Source organism: Chiloscyllium punctatum, chromosome 5 (genome assembly GCF_047496795.1).
Source record: "Chiloscyllium punctatum isolate Juve2018m chromosome 5, sChiPun1.3, whole genome shotgun sequence".
Classification (NCBI taxonomy): Eukaryota; Metazoa; Chordata; class Chondrichthyes; order Orectolobiformes; family Hemiscylliidae; genus Chiloscyllium; species Chiloscyllium punctatum.
The window spans coordinates 128,624,240-128,641,552 of record NC_092743.1 but is presented as its reverse complement, the minus strand read 5'-3'; the positions used below and the strand labels follow the sequence as shown (position 1 = coordinate 128,641,552).

The 17,313-nt window shown below is 38.8% G+C and overlaps 1 protein-coding gene across 3 annotated transcripts in view; it reads right to left on the bottom strand.

Moving 5' to 3' along the window:
* The window catches only part of LOC140477431 (uncharacterized), a 50,079-nt gene that overhangs the window by 5,447 nt on the left and 27,319 nt on the right, over positions 1-17,313 (bottom strand). For 2 of the 3 annotated variants that reach the window (XM_072571325.1, XM_072571327.1), the window contains 3 exons: positions 15,636-15,794; positions 8,330-8,497; positions 2,855-3,073 (listed from right to left, as the gene is read on the bottom strand). In XM_072571325.1, the coding sequence (XP_072427426.1) occupies positions 2,864-3,073; positions 8,330-8,497; positions 15,636-15,794 (537 nt within the window). In that variant the 3' untranslated portion in view covers positions 2,855-2,863. Of the gene's footprint in view, positions 1-2,854; positions 3,074-8,329; positions 8,498-15,635; positions 15,795-17,313 lie in introns of those variants that run through there. The other variant, XM_072571326.1, reaches the window with a different exon arrangement.

Sequence of the window (17,313 nt, the reverse complement as noted above, 5' to 3'; positions counted from 1 at the left end):
ATTTTTATATTATTATTCTTTCAGTGTTTCGTTTGGAGCTGAGAACTGTGAGCGATAGATGACTTTTGTGATTAGCAGCTTGTGTTAAAAGAAAAATAGACCACACGGCCTCTTGTTTATTCATGACACCGAATTGCAGGTTGTTTCATGGTCAAAAGGTTAGCATAGACCAATTAGATTACTGTTTAATTTTGCTTTAAAGTTACTGTATTGTAAACAAATTGCAAAGTCTTTTGTTTAATATGCAAACCGGTGTCTGTAATTGATTATTTGTAGAGTATGGTTTGGCTTAGAAGTCTGGATAGGTTCAATTTTAAGGGTCTTTAAAGGTTCAAATTTTGGTGATGTGAATAGAAAGGCTGATTTGGTTCAGCTGTGTATCTTTGTGTTGTAGCAATTCCAACCTCTATTGATCACAGTGCAGTAATGGAGGCAGGGTTAGATAATTGTGGAGCATGTCAGGAGCAGAACATCGTGAAACAGACTGGAAGTGGGTTATGATCTGGAAATCTGAACCAAATCGGGCTGAGAAGAAGTGGCAGCATTGAACAAAGAGTCATATAGGATGAATATACAGTTAAACTTGTAATTTAATCTGCTATAAAGTTAAAAAAAGTAAAAATTATGGTCATGTGATGATTTACAGTAAAAAAAACAAAATATTGTGGTTGCTGGAAATCTGAAATAAAAAATAAGTGCTGGAAAACCTCAGCATCTACAGAGAGAAACATCTTCAATATTACTCATCTTCAGAATTCAGTGGACTTCAAATGTTAATATTGATCATTTACAATATAGTTAAATTTGGGCTCAATTAATCAGATCTGAGGGATAATATCTAGTTTTCCTGTCCTCTAGAATCTTAAGGAATCTAAGACTTTTACATGTTAATTAAGTAAAGATATTTCAGTTAATGTATTTACACAATGTGATATCAACATAGGAATTGCTGATTTAGCAGATGGCAAATCTCGTCAGTTTAATATTTTGAAAAATAGAGGCATAGTGGGGAACTAGGACCATGAAATCTGCAACTGTGTAAAAACAAAAGTGTAGAGGCAGCGAATCTTCAGAGAATTCCAGATTCTTAAGACCAAGTGGCTCAATTTTGGGGCAAGGAGAGATGCAATGCCCAAGCATTTATTCAGTTGAAAGGGATTGGAAAGAGGTGAGACAGTGAATGGCTTTAAACAAGATTGAGCACTTTCAATTTGATGTGTTGGGCAACCATGTTGGAATGGTGAACGAACAGTTATTAGTGGTGGAACGAATACAAGTTGTAGATTTTTTAGATCACCTGAGAATTATGGAAATTGGACAGTGAAAGACAAACCAAAAGCTCATTGGAACAGTTCAATTTGACGAAATGGGTTTTAGTGACAAGATTGCTCTGATAGAGTGGGAGTTGGTAAATGCTGTGGAAGTAAAAGTAGGAAAATCTTGAGATGGAAAATATACTGGGTTGGAAATTATCGACAATATTGCAAATTTTGTTTCTAATCCAAATACTAAAAATGATAGTTTGCCTCACAAACTACTTAAAACTGCAGATCAATTATTTGAAATGTCCCACGCAGTAAATGAATAAGTATTTATTGTATTGAAATGAACTGTGTTGAATTTTCAGTTTACAAACTTGATATACTTGGTGTTTGGGAAAGTTTTATTTGAGCTTTCACGATATGTAACACCATAAAGAGTAAAGTTCTGCAGCTCGCCTTTAATATGTGTGCTGCAAATTCAGAAGTGTGTACACCAGTAACCATCCTTCATTGAGTCTCAGAATTGAATACTACATTCTTCCCATACACCCACCAGCAACCAATTTTATTGGAGAAAGTGAGAACTGCAGATCCTGGAGATCAGTCAAAATGTGTGGTGCTGGAAAAGCACAGCTGGTCAGGCAGCATCCGAGGAGCAGGAGAGTCGACGTTTCAAACATAGGCTCTTCATCAGGAATGAGGGGGTGGTCCAAGGCAGCTGAGAGATAAGGGTGGGGGTGTGGTATGGGGGAATGTAGCTAGGAATATGATAGATAGATGAAGGCGGAGGTGGTAGTGATAGGTTGGAGAGGAGGGTAGGAAAATGGACATGTAGAACAGCTCAAGAGGGTGCTGCTGAGTTGGAAGGTTGGATCTGGGATAATGAGGAATAAAGAGGGGAAATGAGGAAACTGGTGAAATTGACATTGATCCTTTGTGGTTGGAGGGTCCAAAGGCGGAAGATGAGGTATTCCTCCTCAAGGCATTGGGTGGCTAGAGTTTGGTGGTTGACCAGGCCCAGGACTTGCATATCCTTGGTGGAGTGGGAGGCAGAGTTAAAGTGTTCAGCCACAGGGCTGTTTTAGTGCACCTGTCCCGGAGATGTTCTCTGAAATGTTCAACAAGTTGGCGTCCTGTCTCAGAACATTTCAGAGAACATCTCCAGGGGACACTCACTAAACAACCCCATCGCCCTGTGGTCGAACACTTGCTCTCCCACTCCGTCAAGGACATACAAGTCCTGGCCACCTCCACCGCCAAACTCTAGCCACCCGATGCTTGGAGGAGGAACGCCTCATCTTCCACCTTGGGTCCCTCCAACCACATGGGACCAATGTTGATTTCATCAGTTTCCTAACTCCCCCCCCCCCCCCACCTTATTCCAGATCCAACCTTCCAACTTGGCCTGACCTCTTGAACTGTCCTACCTGTCCACTCTGACCTCCTCTCTGTCCTATCACCATCACCCACACCTTCATCTACCTATTTCATTCCCAGCTACTTCTCCCCACCCTGACCAGCCTGTGCTTTTCCAGCAACTAATGTTATGACAATTTTTCAGACTTTACACAAAGATCACTCAATATAATTGGTTTGTAAAATTAGGAGTATATTGAAGTGGTGTTTACATTCCTTTGGTTCATTGTATTTGCTACTTGTTTCATGCTATCAGCAATGCTAGAAATTTCTTTCCAACTTCCTGAATGTAGGGAACTTTCCATCTTGAGTTGGGATTTCAGACAGTTTAGATCCTGAGCCAGTCTATGAATATGTGCTTTCATGAGAAAAATTTCATCATCTTTTTCAGAAATCTGTATAGAGCAATGTGATAGACATACAACATGATTAGAGGAATTAGATTAAAGTGTTATAATAGATATCACTGCAATATTTACACTAAGTTGAATGTACCTTTTTGACAATTGTTTCGGAGTGCTATCATCATTTGCTTCATTGCAGTTGCAAACTTTCACTTAATTAAATAGAATTGCAACTTTCCTGCTACTCTACTATCTGTTCAAGTCCATGTTAATCAACTGTAGTTGCTACTGTCAAATTATATAACTGAAACACATTAAAATGCATCTCTATTGACTAAGCGTCTTAATATGAAAATACAAATAGGAAGCAGGAGTTGATTGCTATGACTTCTGGAACATGCTGTAGCACTTAATAAGATCATGGTTGATCTGTTTTGGATTCCATATTGCTATCTACTCCTAATAACCAATTCATTTGCCAGCTTTTAATTGCCATTACCAATCCTCCAGTTTCTAAAAGACTTTCTAAAAAATGTTTATAGAAACATATGATCTGTATTCCTATTTCTGGCTAGCTTTCATGCAGATTTTGATTTTTCCCTATTTAAAAATGTATTAGTCACCTTTAGTCCATTCTTCTGACATGTACCATGATATGCTTTTCTTTAAGTTAGATGCTATCTTTCAATGTTTCCAATCTACCATGGATCCTGTCTCCATTCCTTAGAATTTATTTACTCGTAATGCTTGTTTTTAATTCTCTCATTGGCTGTTGGCATTGCTAGCAAGAATTTGTTTCCGACCTCAAATTGCCTGCTAACTTAGTGTTTGCTAGACCATTTAAGGGTCAAGCGCATTATTTTGGGTCTGGAATCACAAGTAGGCATGACCAGGCAAGAATTAGATGGGATTTTACAAATTAATAATCGTTTAATTGTCACCATTACCATTAAGGATTCTATGACAATGAAAATCAGCTTTAATAATTAAACTTAGAATTCTACCAGCACAACTGGTAAAATTTGTACATTGTGAAATATTCTGCCACTGAACCTCAATTGACCTATTCAATTTAGCTAGGTCTGCTTTCATGCCCTCAATTTCCCTTATTTAAGACTAAAAGACAGTCTCAGACTTCTCTCTTTCACAAACCAAAAATAAATTCAATCATGGTCACTGTTACTTCAGGGCACCTTCACTGAGGATTAAAGAATGATCTATCTCATTGCACAAGATTAGATCTGACATAGAACTGTAGACCAGAGAGCAGGCTATGAAAATAATCCAAAAATATTCCATGAATTTTTCATCTAAGCTACCTTTCTCCCATCTGACTTTTCCAATCCACATGTGCGTTAAAATCTCCCTTGATTATCACTGTGTCTTTGACAAGCTTCCATTATTCCTTCATTTATGCTCCACCCTACTCTGTCGTGTTACTATTAGGGGGCCTGTACACTACTCCCACAAGTGACTTCTTGCCTTAATTATTTTTCATCTCTCCACACTACAGATCCTCAACTTGGATATACCCCTGTATTACACTAATACCATTAACAGCTTACAGAGCCACCACTTCACCTTTTCCTAGCTTCTGTTCTTCCTAAATGTGCTGTTCCCTCCAATTTTCGGTTACTAATCTATGTAATCGTGCAGCCTTGTCTCTGTAATGGTAAAGGATCAGACTTATTTCTGTTTGTGCTTTCAGTTCATCTGTTTGGTTTAGAATGCTACATGCATTCAGATATGGAGCATGTAGTTTCACCCCTTACTCCCTGTAAATTCTACTGTTTGTTACCTGTTAGTTGACTCCTAGATCCAGAATCTCCATCCTTTCCTGTCATGTCTGTTTATTGCTTACTTCATTAATATCTTTCTCTTTGACTTTGATTCTACTCTTTGAATTACCACGTTTTTGCCACGTCCTCCCTTGCCTCCATTATTGTGTTTGAAATCATTTACTTTCCTAGTTTTGAGTTTTGAAATTATCCCAGCACAGTTAAATTGGAGACCATCCCAACAGCACGTCTCCACCTATCCCAGTACCCCTGTCAGTGTCCCATGAATTGGAACCACTTCTACACTAGTCTGTTAATCTGATTTGCCTTATGTCAATTTGCTTGTGGCTCTGGTAATAATGCAAAGGTGATCTTTGAGGTTCTACCACTTAGTTTTCTGACTAGGCAAAATCTTTTTCTTTGTACAGCCCATATTGTTGTTACCTATGAGCAGTCCCAAATACTGGCACATGGCAGGCAACACAACTATCTGGACTTGTTATTTGCATTGTGCCAGAATTTCCAAAAGAGTCACAGCATAGAAATAGATCCTTCGATTCAACCAGTCCATGCTGAACATTATTCCAAACTAAATTAGTCCCACTTGCACAAGCTAGAGGAGGAAGGGTTTCATCCTATATCAATTATGATTGGATTTATTCTTCCTGGAGATAGTGGTGTAGCTTCAGACTTCTTTAAGAACTCCCTACTTCTGTTGATGAGGCCTTTTGATAGGTTTTCAATCCATAAACTTTGATATAATGGTTTTCAGAGGAAAAGAAAGGGCAAAGTATTTCCAGTGTGGCAAGTTCTCTTTGGTCAGTGTTCGAAAGCAATGTCTTTTTTTACAGTCATATAGCATGAAAACAGACCCTTTGGTCCAAACAATACATGCCAAACGTAATTCCAAACTAAACTTGTCCAACCTGCCTGCTCCTAGCCCATATCCCTCAAAATCTTCCCTATTCATGTACTTATCCAAATTTCTTTTACACATTGTAATAGTACTTACATGCACAACTTTCTCAGAAGTTCATTTCACATTCAAACTACCTGTCTTTTTTTAAATCTCTCTCCTCTCACTTTAAAAATGTGCCCATTGTCTTGAAATCCCCCATTCTAGAGAAAAAACAACTACCATGAAGTCTATACCTCTCATTATTTTATATACTTGTATGCGGTCGTCTCTCAACATTCTACACTCCAGTGAAAAAAGTCCCAGTCTGTCCAACCTTTCTTTATAACTCGGACCTTCCACTTCAGCTTAATAATATACTTCCTATAACTAAGCAATACTTTTATGAAATAACTTTTTCAACCTCTTCTTTTCTCAGGGCTAACCAGATTGGGGATTGCAATTAGTTACTTCACTATTTAATATACCTTTCTGGAATTAATTTAACAGTATACCTTATATTAAAAAAGTTATAATATAATAGTCAGGAGACTTTAAGGATCTGGGGGGGGGGGGGGGTCATAAAGGTTGTGAAATTGACCTAAAATAGTTTGTTTGGATCCATGTTTCCATTTCCCTGCCTGACACCATAGGTAACATTGAGATGTCATTGGTATTAAATTGGAAATTTGAACTCATAACTGATTTCAGTATGGCACTACAGACTTCTTTACAATTGACTAGCATGAGGAAAGACTTTGGGCCAATGCTTAGGAATCTAAGTGAATTAATCATGTCAACAGCGTGACCATAAAAGCTGTCTACAAGCTAATTGCTCAGTAGAACGTGATTGAATCCTTGACTAGAATAGTCAAGTTGGGTTCCACCAGAAGTCAGGAAGCTTGATACCGACTAGAACTGACCATTCCAAGTGCCTGCAGTGACTTTCTGTAGATATGAAAGGATTATCTGAAAGTATCACACCATCCCGTCTTGGTGATGGTATTTGTGATATCCATGAATGCCCCACATAACACCATCATAGAAATATTGAGAAGGATTCAATGGAAAAGTCTGCCAAAATCTTCTCAGGCTAGCTAGAAAAGGCAGAGTGTAATGTGAGGAATTTTTACCAAAACTATCTGCCCCTTTCCGATTAGGCTTGAGAGAATGTTCTTGTGCCCACCTCTTTCACTTCTGCTTCAGAAGCTGTAAGGGGCTAGTTGAAGATACGTAGAGATAGTATTTCCAAGATAAAAGGATGGAACATTCTCTAAATCTTCAGTTAAAAATAAGTTTCATCTTAATGATAAATAAATATCCTGTTCCAGTGGGATTTATATTGAATTACAGGTATTATCAAATCATGCTCAAAATTGTTTGAAATAATTCAAAATCTGTCAAGAGTTTCAGGACCACTTTTGCTTTTGAATAAATTGCCTGCATTTTGGCTGAAAGATTAAATGAGCTAATATTCTTGGCTTAAAGGAATTTGTTTCATGGTTCAAAATATTACTAACAATTCCAATTTACTGGAGCAATTAGCCATTAATAATCTGGACGGCTGAAATGCCTGGCATTTTTAACCTCTTTCTTTAGATTGTATTTGTCATGAATAATAAGAGGTATAGATAATGTTATTGGTTGTCCTTTCTCTAGGATAGAGGATTTCAACACAAGGGGACACATTTCTAAGCTTAGAGGAGACAGATTTAAAAAGGACATAAGGGCCACATTGTTTACACAGAGTGGTTCGTGTGTGGAATGATGAAGGGGTGGATGTGCATACAATTGCAATGTTTAAAAGACATTTAGATAAGTAAATGAATAGGAAAGGTTTGGAGGGATATGGACCAGAAGTAGGCAAGTGGGACTAGTTTAGTTTGGGATTATGTTTGGCATGGGCTGGTTGGATTGAAAGGTCTGTTTCCAAACTGTATAACTCTGACTATAAATTGCTTGAAATGCAAATTGATAATGGCATGGTAATATCAAACGGTAAATCTGGGACCTCATGGAGGTTGGCTACAATTGTCTAATGCCCTTCATTAGGTGTAAATAAATATGGTGCATGATAAGGACTCAGGTGGCCATGTCATAATGTCCCTACTTCTGACCCAAGAGCCTAAGGACACACTATCATCTGCTTCAGAAATGTATAATATCATTTCTGAACAGATTAGCGAATGACTGTGAAGGAACTAGAATGTCAAATTATCCATTCTTCCATCATCTTTTGGAGAGACTAAACAAAAGTAAAACATTTGAAAGTTTATAAACACTTTATGCCTGGAGGAGTTGACCTCCACCAAGATTCCCTTTCGAGGTATCCAACGCTGAAGGGCATGTTAGAACCATAAATAATGTTATTAACTGGTTCCTTGTGGCATAAAATAACAGCACTAAATGGTTATGCAGGTATCTATTTATTGTTTACACCCAAAGTCCAGCAATTTCTTGATCTCATGGGGAGGAAATTATGGCAAATTTTCCACCAATCTGAAGATTTGCAATTTACTGCAGTCTACGGCAAGGACCCGATCCCTTTTGGGTTTTTTTCCCTGCATTTATAATAGCAATCACCATGAACCAATCATTTTTGTTCAATTTCTCGCAAAACGTATATCAAATTACCTGTTTATGTAATTCAGAGATATGTTCAACTAGACTGGCTTTCTCTCTCTTTAATTGAGTGTTTTCCAGCTTAATATTGGATTGGCGATTCTCCAGTGTAGCCAGTTGATTCCGGAGTGACGTTCCTTTCAGTTCACCAGAGCTTTTTCCTTGTTCTAGATGCTGCAACTAAAAGAGATAAATTATGTCAGTTGAATAAGGTTTATAATGATTCACTTGTCTAATTTTGCCCTCTGTATCCACCAACTACCCCCTCCAAACCTAAGTTCTTACACATAATTTTTTTTTCACCCTCTTCTGACAAGTTTTCTTGTACTATATGCAGCTTTAAATTGATTGAGTAACCAAATAACTAATGCCAAACAATTGAGTGTACTTATCACATATGCATTAAAAAATTCCTTTGTAGATGGATCAACTGAGATTAGAAATACACTAGATGGATCATCTACATCCCACCCATATGTTACAGTAGTCCAAATCTAAACCTTTCATTGACAGTGAACAGTGATGCATTTTCTGGTTATTCATAGATTTAAATGATTTTTTTCTGCAAAATTCCACATCAGGTTTGTTTTTGCTCTGTTTCTCTTCACAGATCCCTGACCTGAGCTTTTTTTTCTGGCCTTGTTTTTATTTTGGATTTCCAATATCTGCAGTATTTTGCTTTTTAACATCCTAATGCAGTTTTTGACAGCATGATAAATAGTCAGCTCCTCAATTCTCCATTAAAGTTATTTGCTAATCAACCTGCTCCGAGATATAATAACGCTTCTGGACCTGGGATTCTCGGCTCAGGGGAGGGATACTACCAAGGGTGCCATTCGAGCCCTCAACACAGTTTTCCATCAACCTGATAAGTCTCTCACTTAAGACTATTATCGATACAAATGAGAATTCATTAATTTGTTGGTCAGTGCATCTCAGTTCCATTTAATGTACATATTGTATCATGTGGAAGCTCTCAGGCAGCTATTGTGACTTCCTCAACAACATATGGAGGAAGTGTAATCAATTGGCAAAGTTCAAACAATGGGCTTTGGAGATTGAGAAACAGTTGGCATTACTACATTACAGTATGAGGATAGCACATTTCAGGAGATGGTCGCCCTTCAGCTTAAAGAATTCAGAAAAAGAAATATGGGGCAACAGCCAGAAAAGGCCAACTTAAATAATCAATGAGGTTCCTGAGTGTGCCTTGTTCTCCAGTTCAGAGCTGTCTACAGCACTATGGATAGCTCTCCTGTGCTAAATTTTCGGGGGTGAAGTGAAAAGGTGGATAAGGGAAGGGAGGGAGGTCAGGGTGAGGGGCATGGACAGGATAAATAGACAAAGTCTCTTCCCTTGGGTGAGGAAGTCCAGAACTAGAGGGCATAGGTTTAGGGTCGAAGGAAAAAGATACGAGAGACCTAAGGGGCAACTTTTCACACAGAGGCTGGTACATGTATGGAATGAACTGCCAGTGGAAGTTCTGGAGCCTAGTACAATTGCAACATTTAAAAGGCATCTGGATGGGTATATGAATAGGAAGGGTTTGAAGGGATGTGGGTCGGGTGCTGGCAGTTGGGAATAGATTGGGTTAGGATGTCTGGTTGGCATGGACGAGTTGGACCGAAGGGTCTGTTTCCATGCTGTACATCTCTGACTCTATGAATGTAAATAGTGAAAACTGATATATTTGTATGGCCACAGATATAATTCTAGGATAGTACGATGATCCCAAAGGTAATAATCTCCAGATTTCTACCAGTTTCAAGCAGTTGTGAATACAGAAATAGGATTGAATCCAAAATGTGTAACTTGAAAGATCAAGAAAAGGCTTTGATTCCGAGGCCATTAGAATCAGTTCTTAAGGAGATCAGACTTGTACCAATTTAGTGGTCCAAACACAATTGATTATGACCAGTATACTTATAGGGAGATTCAAGAGTGTTGTCTGAGAAGGTTCACGTTAATTTGAAAGGAACTTAGGAACCAGGATATAGCAGGAGAAAGCAAAATGAGGTAAGCAGAATTGGGGAGACAGCATTAGACAAGAAATTGTAAGTTATAAGATTGGATCAGATTTTGAGCAACTACAAGAAGATCTGATTTAAATCTTCAGTGCATGTGTAGTAAATAATAATAATTTGGCTGTATGCACAAATAGTGACATGAGAGTCTGATGTCAAGACGTGGCTCCAAAGAAGGCAGAAATAAATATTACATATTCCTAACTACAAGAAATTACAAATACAAAGTACAAGGTTGAGGGATAATTGGGAATATTGATTTATGGGGTGTTTTGAGTCCTTGGAGAAAAGGACAGACTCTACTAGGCTCAAGTTAAGAAACAAAGTAAGTACCATTGTACTGGTGACCACCAACTAGTGGGAAGGAAACAGGTACATTTTTGCTGGGAAATTGCAAGTTCTAGAAAGGGCTTCAGTTATCTGAATATATGATAATACTGTAAAGATTAGAAAGAAATAAGGATTACTAAGGGATGTTCAGAATTTTCTTATTTATATATGTTTCGAGCCCAATGAGGAAGGAGTCTTTGTGTCCTTTATGGCAGAAGAGAACATTCAATTCATAATGTCCAAAGATGCTGAGAAGTCCTATACAGCACAATTCCAAATTCCAACATTTGTTCATAAGTTCAAGTATTTTGTTAAATTTGAGGATTTCTGCCTCCTCAACCTTTTTAGCCAGTCTCATTTACTCTTAAATCCCAGCATATGATAAATGGTGTTCCTCTTTGCTTTTAAAATTACTGCACAGTTTATTGAACAAAAGGTTATCATGTCAGGGGCAGATCATGTCTTACAAACTTGATTTTTTTGGGGAGGTGATGACGGTAGAGAAATGGATGTTACTTACATGGGTTTTAGTAAAGCTTTTGACAGATCCCTCATGGTTGGCCCATTGAGAAGATTAAGATGGGATCCACGGTGACTTGGCCATTTGGATTTAGAATTGGCTTGCCCATAGAAGATAGAGGGTAGTGGTAGAAAGCTGCAGATCCATGACTAATGGTGTTCCACAGATTTCCGTACTGGGACCTCTGCTGTTTGTGATTTATATAAATGATTTGAATGAAAATGGAGGTGGGTAGCTTAGTATGTTTGCAGACAACACTCAGATTGGGGGAGTTGCAGATAATGTAGAAAGTTGTCAAATGACACAGTGAGATATGGATCAGTTGCAGATATGGGTGGAGAAATAAGATATGGAGTTTAATCTGGGCAAGTGTGAGATGCTGCACTTTTGGGAGGTCAAATATGAAGGGAAAGTATATAGTTAACGGTATGACCCTGAGCAGCATTGATGCACAGAGGGATTTTGGGGTCATAGTCCATAACTCAGTGGAAGTGGCCACACAAGTAGATAGGGTGGTAAAGATGATGTATGGCATGCTTGCCTTTATTGGTCAGGGCACAGAGTAAAAGAATCAGGAAGTGATGTTGCAGTTTTACACAAGTTTGGTTAGGCCACACTTAAGAGTATTGTATTCAACTCTGGTTGCCATTCTACTGAAAGGAATGAGGAGGTTTTGGAGAGGGTGCAGAAGAGGTTTACCAGGATACTGCCTGGATTAGAGGGTCTGAGTTGTAAGGAGAAGCTAGGCAAACCAGGGTTGTCTTCTTTAGAGCAGCAGAGGTTGAGGGGAGACCTTGTAGAAGTTTATAAACTTGAGAGGCATAGATAGAGTAGATAATCAGATCTTTTACCCAGAGTTGAAATGTCTAATACGAGAGGCCATACATTAAGAGGGCCAAAGTTCCAAGGAGATATGAGGGGCTAGTTTTCTTTGCAGTGTGGCAGGAGTCTGAAAAGTACTGCTGGGGTAGTGGTGCAGGCACATGCAAGAGGGGCATTTAAGGGGCTTTTAGATAAGATGAGGGTTTAGACAGCGTTGACCATGAGAACCTTTTTCCACATATGGAGTCAGCTATTACGAGGGGGCATAGCTTTAAATTACGGGGTGGTAGGTATAGGGGTAGATTCTTTACTCAGCGAGTCGTGAGTTTAAGGAATGCCATGCCAGTAGCAGTGGTGGACGCTCCCTCTTTATGGGCATTTAAATGGGCATTGGATAGACATATGGAGGATAGTGGGCTAGTGTAGGTTAGGTGGGCTTGGATTGGCGCAATATCGAGGGCCAAAGGGCCATAACTGCGTTGTATTGTTCTATGTTCTATGTTCACACTAGTAAGCAAGGAATAGAGGGATATGGACCAAGAGCAGGTAGAAGGGATTAGTTTAGCTTGGCATCATGTTCGGCACAGCATCGTGGGCTGAAGGGCCTGTTCTATGCTGTACTGTTACAAGTTCTAAAAAATCCTGTATTGTGAGTATCTTGCAAGTGACATTTCAATGATATTTGACAATTTCAACAATATAATTTGTTTTGTGTGGATGAGTCTTGGACTAATGTTTATTTGAATAATTAGGTAAAAGTTCATGCATATAGTTATAGAGATGTACAGCATGAAAACAGACCCTTTGGTCCAAATCGTCCATGCCAAACTGATATCCCAACCCAATCTAGTCTCAGCTATTACACAAGATTCCAAATGAAAGAAACCAAGAGTATTCATGACCATATCGTGGAGGCTAGGTCATTAAGTATGTTGAAAACAGAGATAGATCTTGAATGTCAAGGGGATAAAAGGTTACGGGGGGGGGACATAAAAATGGAGTTTAAAAACCCTATCTGCTATGATTGAATGTTAGAGCATTCTCTATGGGCTAAATTGCCTAAGTTCTGCCCCTATGTCTTATGGTCTCACAGCAAGGAGTTTAAAAATTGACTTCAGGAAATAAAAGTAAATGAATATAAAGCAAGGAATGTTGAAGTCTGGGTCAATTTATGAGATTCTCAAAAAACGGATTTACTGAAAAGGCACAATTTTGTAGTGCTTTACAAAGTTATTCAGAGACCCTGCAGCTAGTAACTTTCGCAAAATCTTTCCACCAACTGCAAGGCACAAATCAGAGGTAAGACTTAGCAGATGAACGGAAAACAGAAAAGATGTTAGGGTGTTAGTTTTATATAAAGGGAATCGTGTTGACTAACTTGGGGACATTGGAATTTTCTTCTTCAACAAAGTACTTCTTGGAAACTGCATCGTTGTAGATCATTACTGATCTTGTTCCTTGAACTCCAGGGAAAACATGTGACTGGGTTTTTAATGATTGGGCTGTTATGTTTGAACAGTGTTTTCAGGCTAAAGGAGGGTTTTCGTTTTCAGTTGGGGGGATTTCTAACAGATTCTGGATTAGTGGTGCTGGAAAAGCACAGCAGTTCAGGCAGCATCCGAGGAGCAGTAAAATCAACGTTTCGGGCAAAAGCCTTTCATCAGGAAGGTGCTCAGCATGTTTCTGAAGAACACTTATTGTGAACTTAGTTGTCCTTGTGAGTGATTGAATGTCATCTTGATATTATGGGCTGGTGAGGGTTGTGGGAGGATAACCAAACTGACCATAGCACTGTGGTACAGGGATCCATTCCAGCAGGGGGTAGAAGAGAGAAATGTAGTTGTAATCTGGGACACAAAGAAGAATACAGTACAAGAATCGGCCCTTTGGCCTTCCAAGCCTGTGCCATTACATTTTGCTCTTCCATACTAAAACCATCTTCACTTACAAGATCTGTAACCCTCTATCCTTTTCCTATTCATATATTTGTACAGGTGTTTCTTGAATGTACAGTATAGTCAAGAGAAGAGGCACTGTTCTCTGAAATCTGTGTTGCCCGCCTGGTTCCGGATACGTCATCTGGGTAGCAGAGGAACTTGGTGGGGAGCGGAAAGATCCAGTTGTCATGATCTTCTGCTTGCCAGTCCCTTTTCCTTTTTTCCCCTCTTTGCTACAGTTTTTCTTCCCCCGCTCCCAAACTTAGAACATCTACCCTACCTGTAGGAAATGGAGATCAGCATCAGGGAACAGTCTGCCACGGGAGACTAGTTGGAGACCAGTGCAAGAAATGAGTCCAAGCTGGAGCAGGAGAAGTCCAAGCCTAGGTCGACCCAAGAGGCAGGTCCCCGGAAGGCAGTCATGGCCGGAGCCCAGAGTGAAAAACACAGCGAGTGCAGGCCAGCTGGGGGGACAAGTCCTGGAGACAGGTCAGGACAGAGGCCAGTGTGTGGATGCTGCAAAGCCTCAAGCTCTGAAGCATTGTGGGCATGGACTCCGTGGAAGAGTATTACTTTAAAGATACTTTTTATTATCATTCTGGATATTTAAACTCTGTATTCTCACGGTAGCTTTTTTTAACAATTTCAATTCTGCAACAGAGTACCTAGGTACAGATACTTTAAGATGGTGCAGAGAAGTGACATTTCACTTTTCATTGCACTCATTCCACTTATGTACCAATGACATAGGTTGAAAGAGGTTCTGCTAAGGGAATATAAGCAGCTAGGTGCTAAATTGAAAACCAGAACCAAAAAGGTACTTTCTGGTCTACTACCACAAGCAAATTGACAAAGGATCAGTAAGATTAACAGGTAAACACATTAGCTCAAAGATCAGTGTGGGGAAAACCGGTTCAAATTCATGGGACACTGATAGCAGATTGGGGAAAAAGGATGAGTTCCACTGAATCATTAGAATTGAGTCCTGGTGAATTGCATAACTAGGGCTGTGGATAGGGTTTTAAACTAAATAGTGGGGTGGGAGTTGGGGAGGGTTGGCAGAGGTGTGTGAATTGTAATGAAATATAAATGCATGCTGATAGGCCTCTCAATGCTCACTCTCAAACATTTTCATTTCACTATTCCAACTTTGGGTGAGAAATTGAGATTGTTGTCCTCACCATCAAGAATCTAATTTTCCCACTGAATTGCCACTGTCCATATTGTTCAGAGGCTGGGAAAATTCAGCCATAGTAAAATATGCTAACAGCAAAATTGAACATTTCAGAACTGACTGAATAAATATTTATCACAGTAACTGCAGATGAAAATTGTAAGTGAAATCACATACTCCAAGAACAAAAGTATAATTATTTCAATTCTTGTTTGTCACCCTTCGATTTAAAAAAAAGCAGTTATTAATTAATATGACAATTTATAAGTTAACTCAATAGAAAACTTTCCAGAACCTTGCATACCTTACATGAATGTATGAAGAAAATACAATCAATTTTAAAATCATCATTTTGCTTGCCTTTGCTCAATAATTAATAGCTTGTGAATGTGTTTTATCATGAATGCTTAGTATCAGTTTTTAAATGGTTCCATTAATAATTATGCTCAGCATAATCCTGAAGAAAGAACACAAGAACTACTGTACACTGGTCATGTAGAAGGAGTACTACCTGTTCCATGGCAGTGAGAACCTTTTTCTCCTCTTCCTTCATCATCCTTTTTAAATGAGATAATTCCATTTCAAGTTGTCTCTCTCGCTCTTTTAGAGAAGTCAACTGTATGACATTGGTTGAATGCTTAGAATTCTTCTCGTCCCTAAATGCTTGAACCTATGATAGAGATATTTCATCTTAGAAAAAACTGCCGTTGTGAGCTTAAATTTAACAATAACTGATCTGTTAGCAGTCCACAAACAATCAGTATTCAAGTCTATCAGAACATCATAAGAATCTTAATATTTAACATTGGGATCTTTCGCAGTGAAAAAAATCATTAATTGATCAATTCTGGCCATCACAACATTATAGTTTTAGTCAGAAAAACATTCCATGACAAATTATCACGTTAACAGGAAAAAAATGTTGTTTTTCTAATATACTGAACCATAAATATTTGTGCAGTTTAAAAAAAAATCAACTTAGTGATATTTTCTAATCAATCTGTTTGAAGATTTTATTACACTCTTCTGGAGCAGGTGGGGTTTGTACCCAGACCTCCTGCTTCAAGTAGGGCTACTACTACCCTGTATCACAAGTCCCAATATATGAAGGTTATGCATGTAAATTAACCCACGTGTGCTGCATGGTCTAACTAGCTTATCGTCTATCTTTACAATTAAACCTGCTTTATTCACTGCAGTAAATTCTGTCTCAAACCTGCTCCAGTGCTCAGTGCAAGCTGGAGGAACAACATCTCAATTTGTGCATGGGGGCCTTGCAGCCCTCAGCATTCAATATTGAGTTTCAATACATTTAGAGCCTGAACACCACCTTCCATGACGTATACCCACCCCAACACCCTAGGTCTTGTCATGAAGTGGGTTGCTTTCAGTACTGCCAAACCATTTTCACCTTGTCATAGCTCCCATTATTTAGCTTTTCTTCTACCCTGGCCTACTGTCAATAAACCCTTTGTCTACCCAACTTTTATTCTCTCGCTGTCTCTCTCTCTCTCACTGTGTCTCTCTACCCGTCCCTCATCCTTGTTCCCCCAAAGCCCTCAGTCATCAAGAAAACATACCAAGTTTTTTCCTACATGCTGTCATTTCTGAAGAAAGATTACTGGACTCAAAACCTTAACTTTGTTTTCTCTCTACAAATGCTGCCACATCTCCTGAGTTTCTCCAATAATTTGTTTTTGTGTTAAGCCAGATCTATTGATTATGGGATCATTTAGCTCAGTCCACTTTTTAGTATGCAAGTAGTCCCACGCTGTAGCTCATGAGATACTTCATTTTTAGGAATATCTGGCACTGGTCCTAGCATGTCCTCCTCTACTCTTCTTTGAACCAATGTTGATCTGTCTTCATAGTAATGATAGAATGAGGGATACCTTAGACCTTGGGGTTGAAAATTATCTTGGTAATACAATTTTGATGATCTTATGGATGCCCAACCTTGAGTTGGTAGATCTGTTCAAATTCTGTCCTGGTTAGTATGGTAACAGTGCCATTCACATGAGAAGATCTCCAAAAATTTGAGAAAGGGAATTTGTCTCCACAATAACTGAGGATCATGCTTAACAATAGGCATGGACAGATGCACGTACTATAGGTAAACTGGTTAGGATGAAATCAATTTTTCTTTTGTGTCTCGTTCATTCCACCATTATATGTTACAGACCAAAACT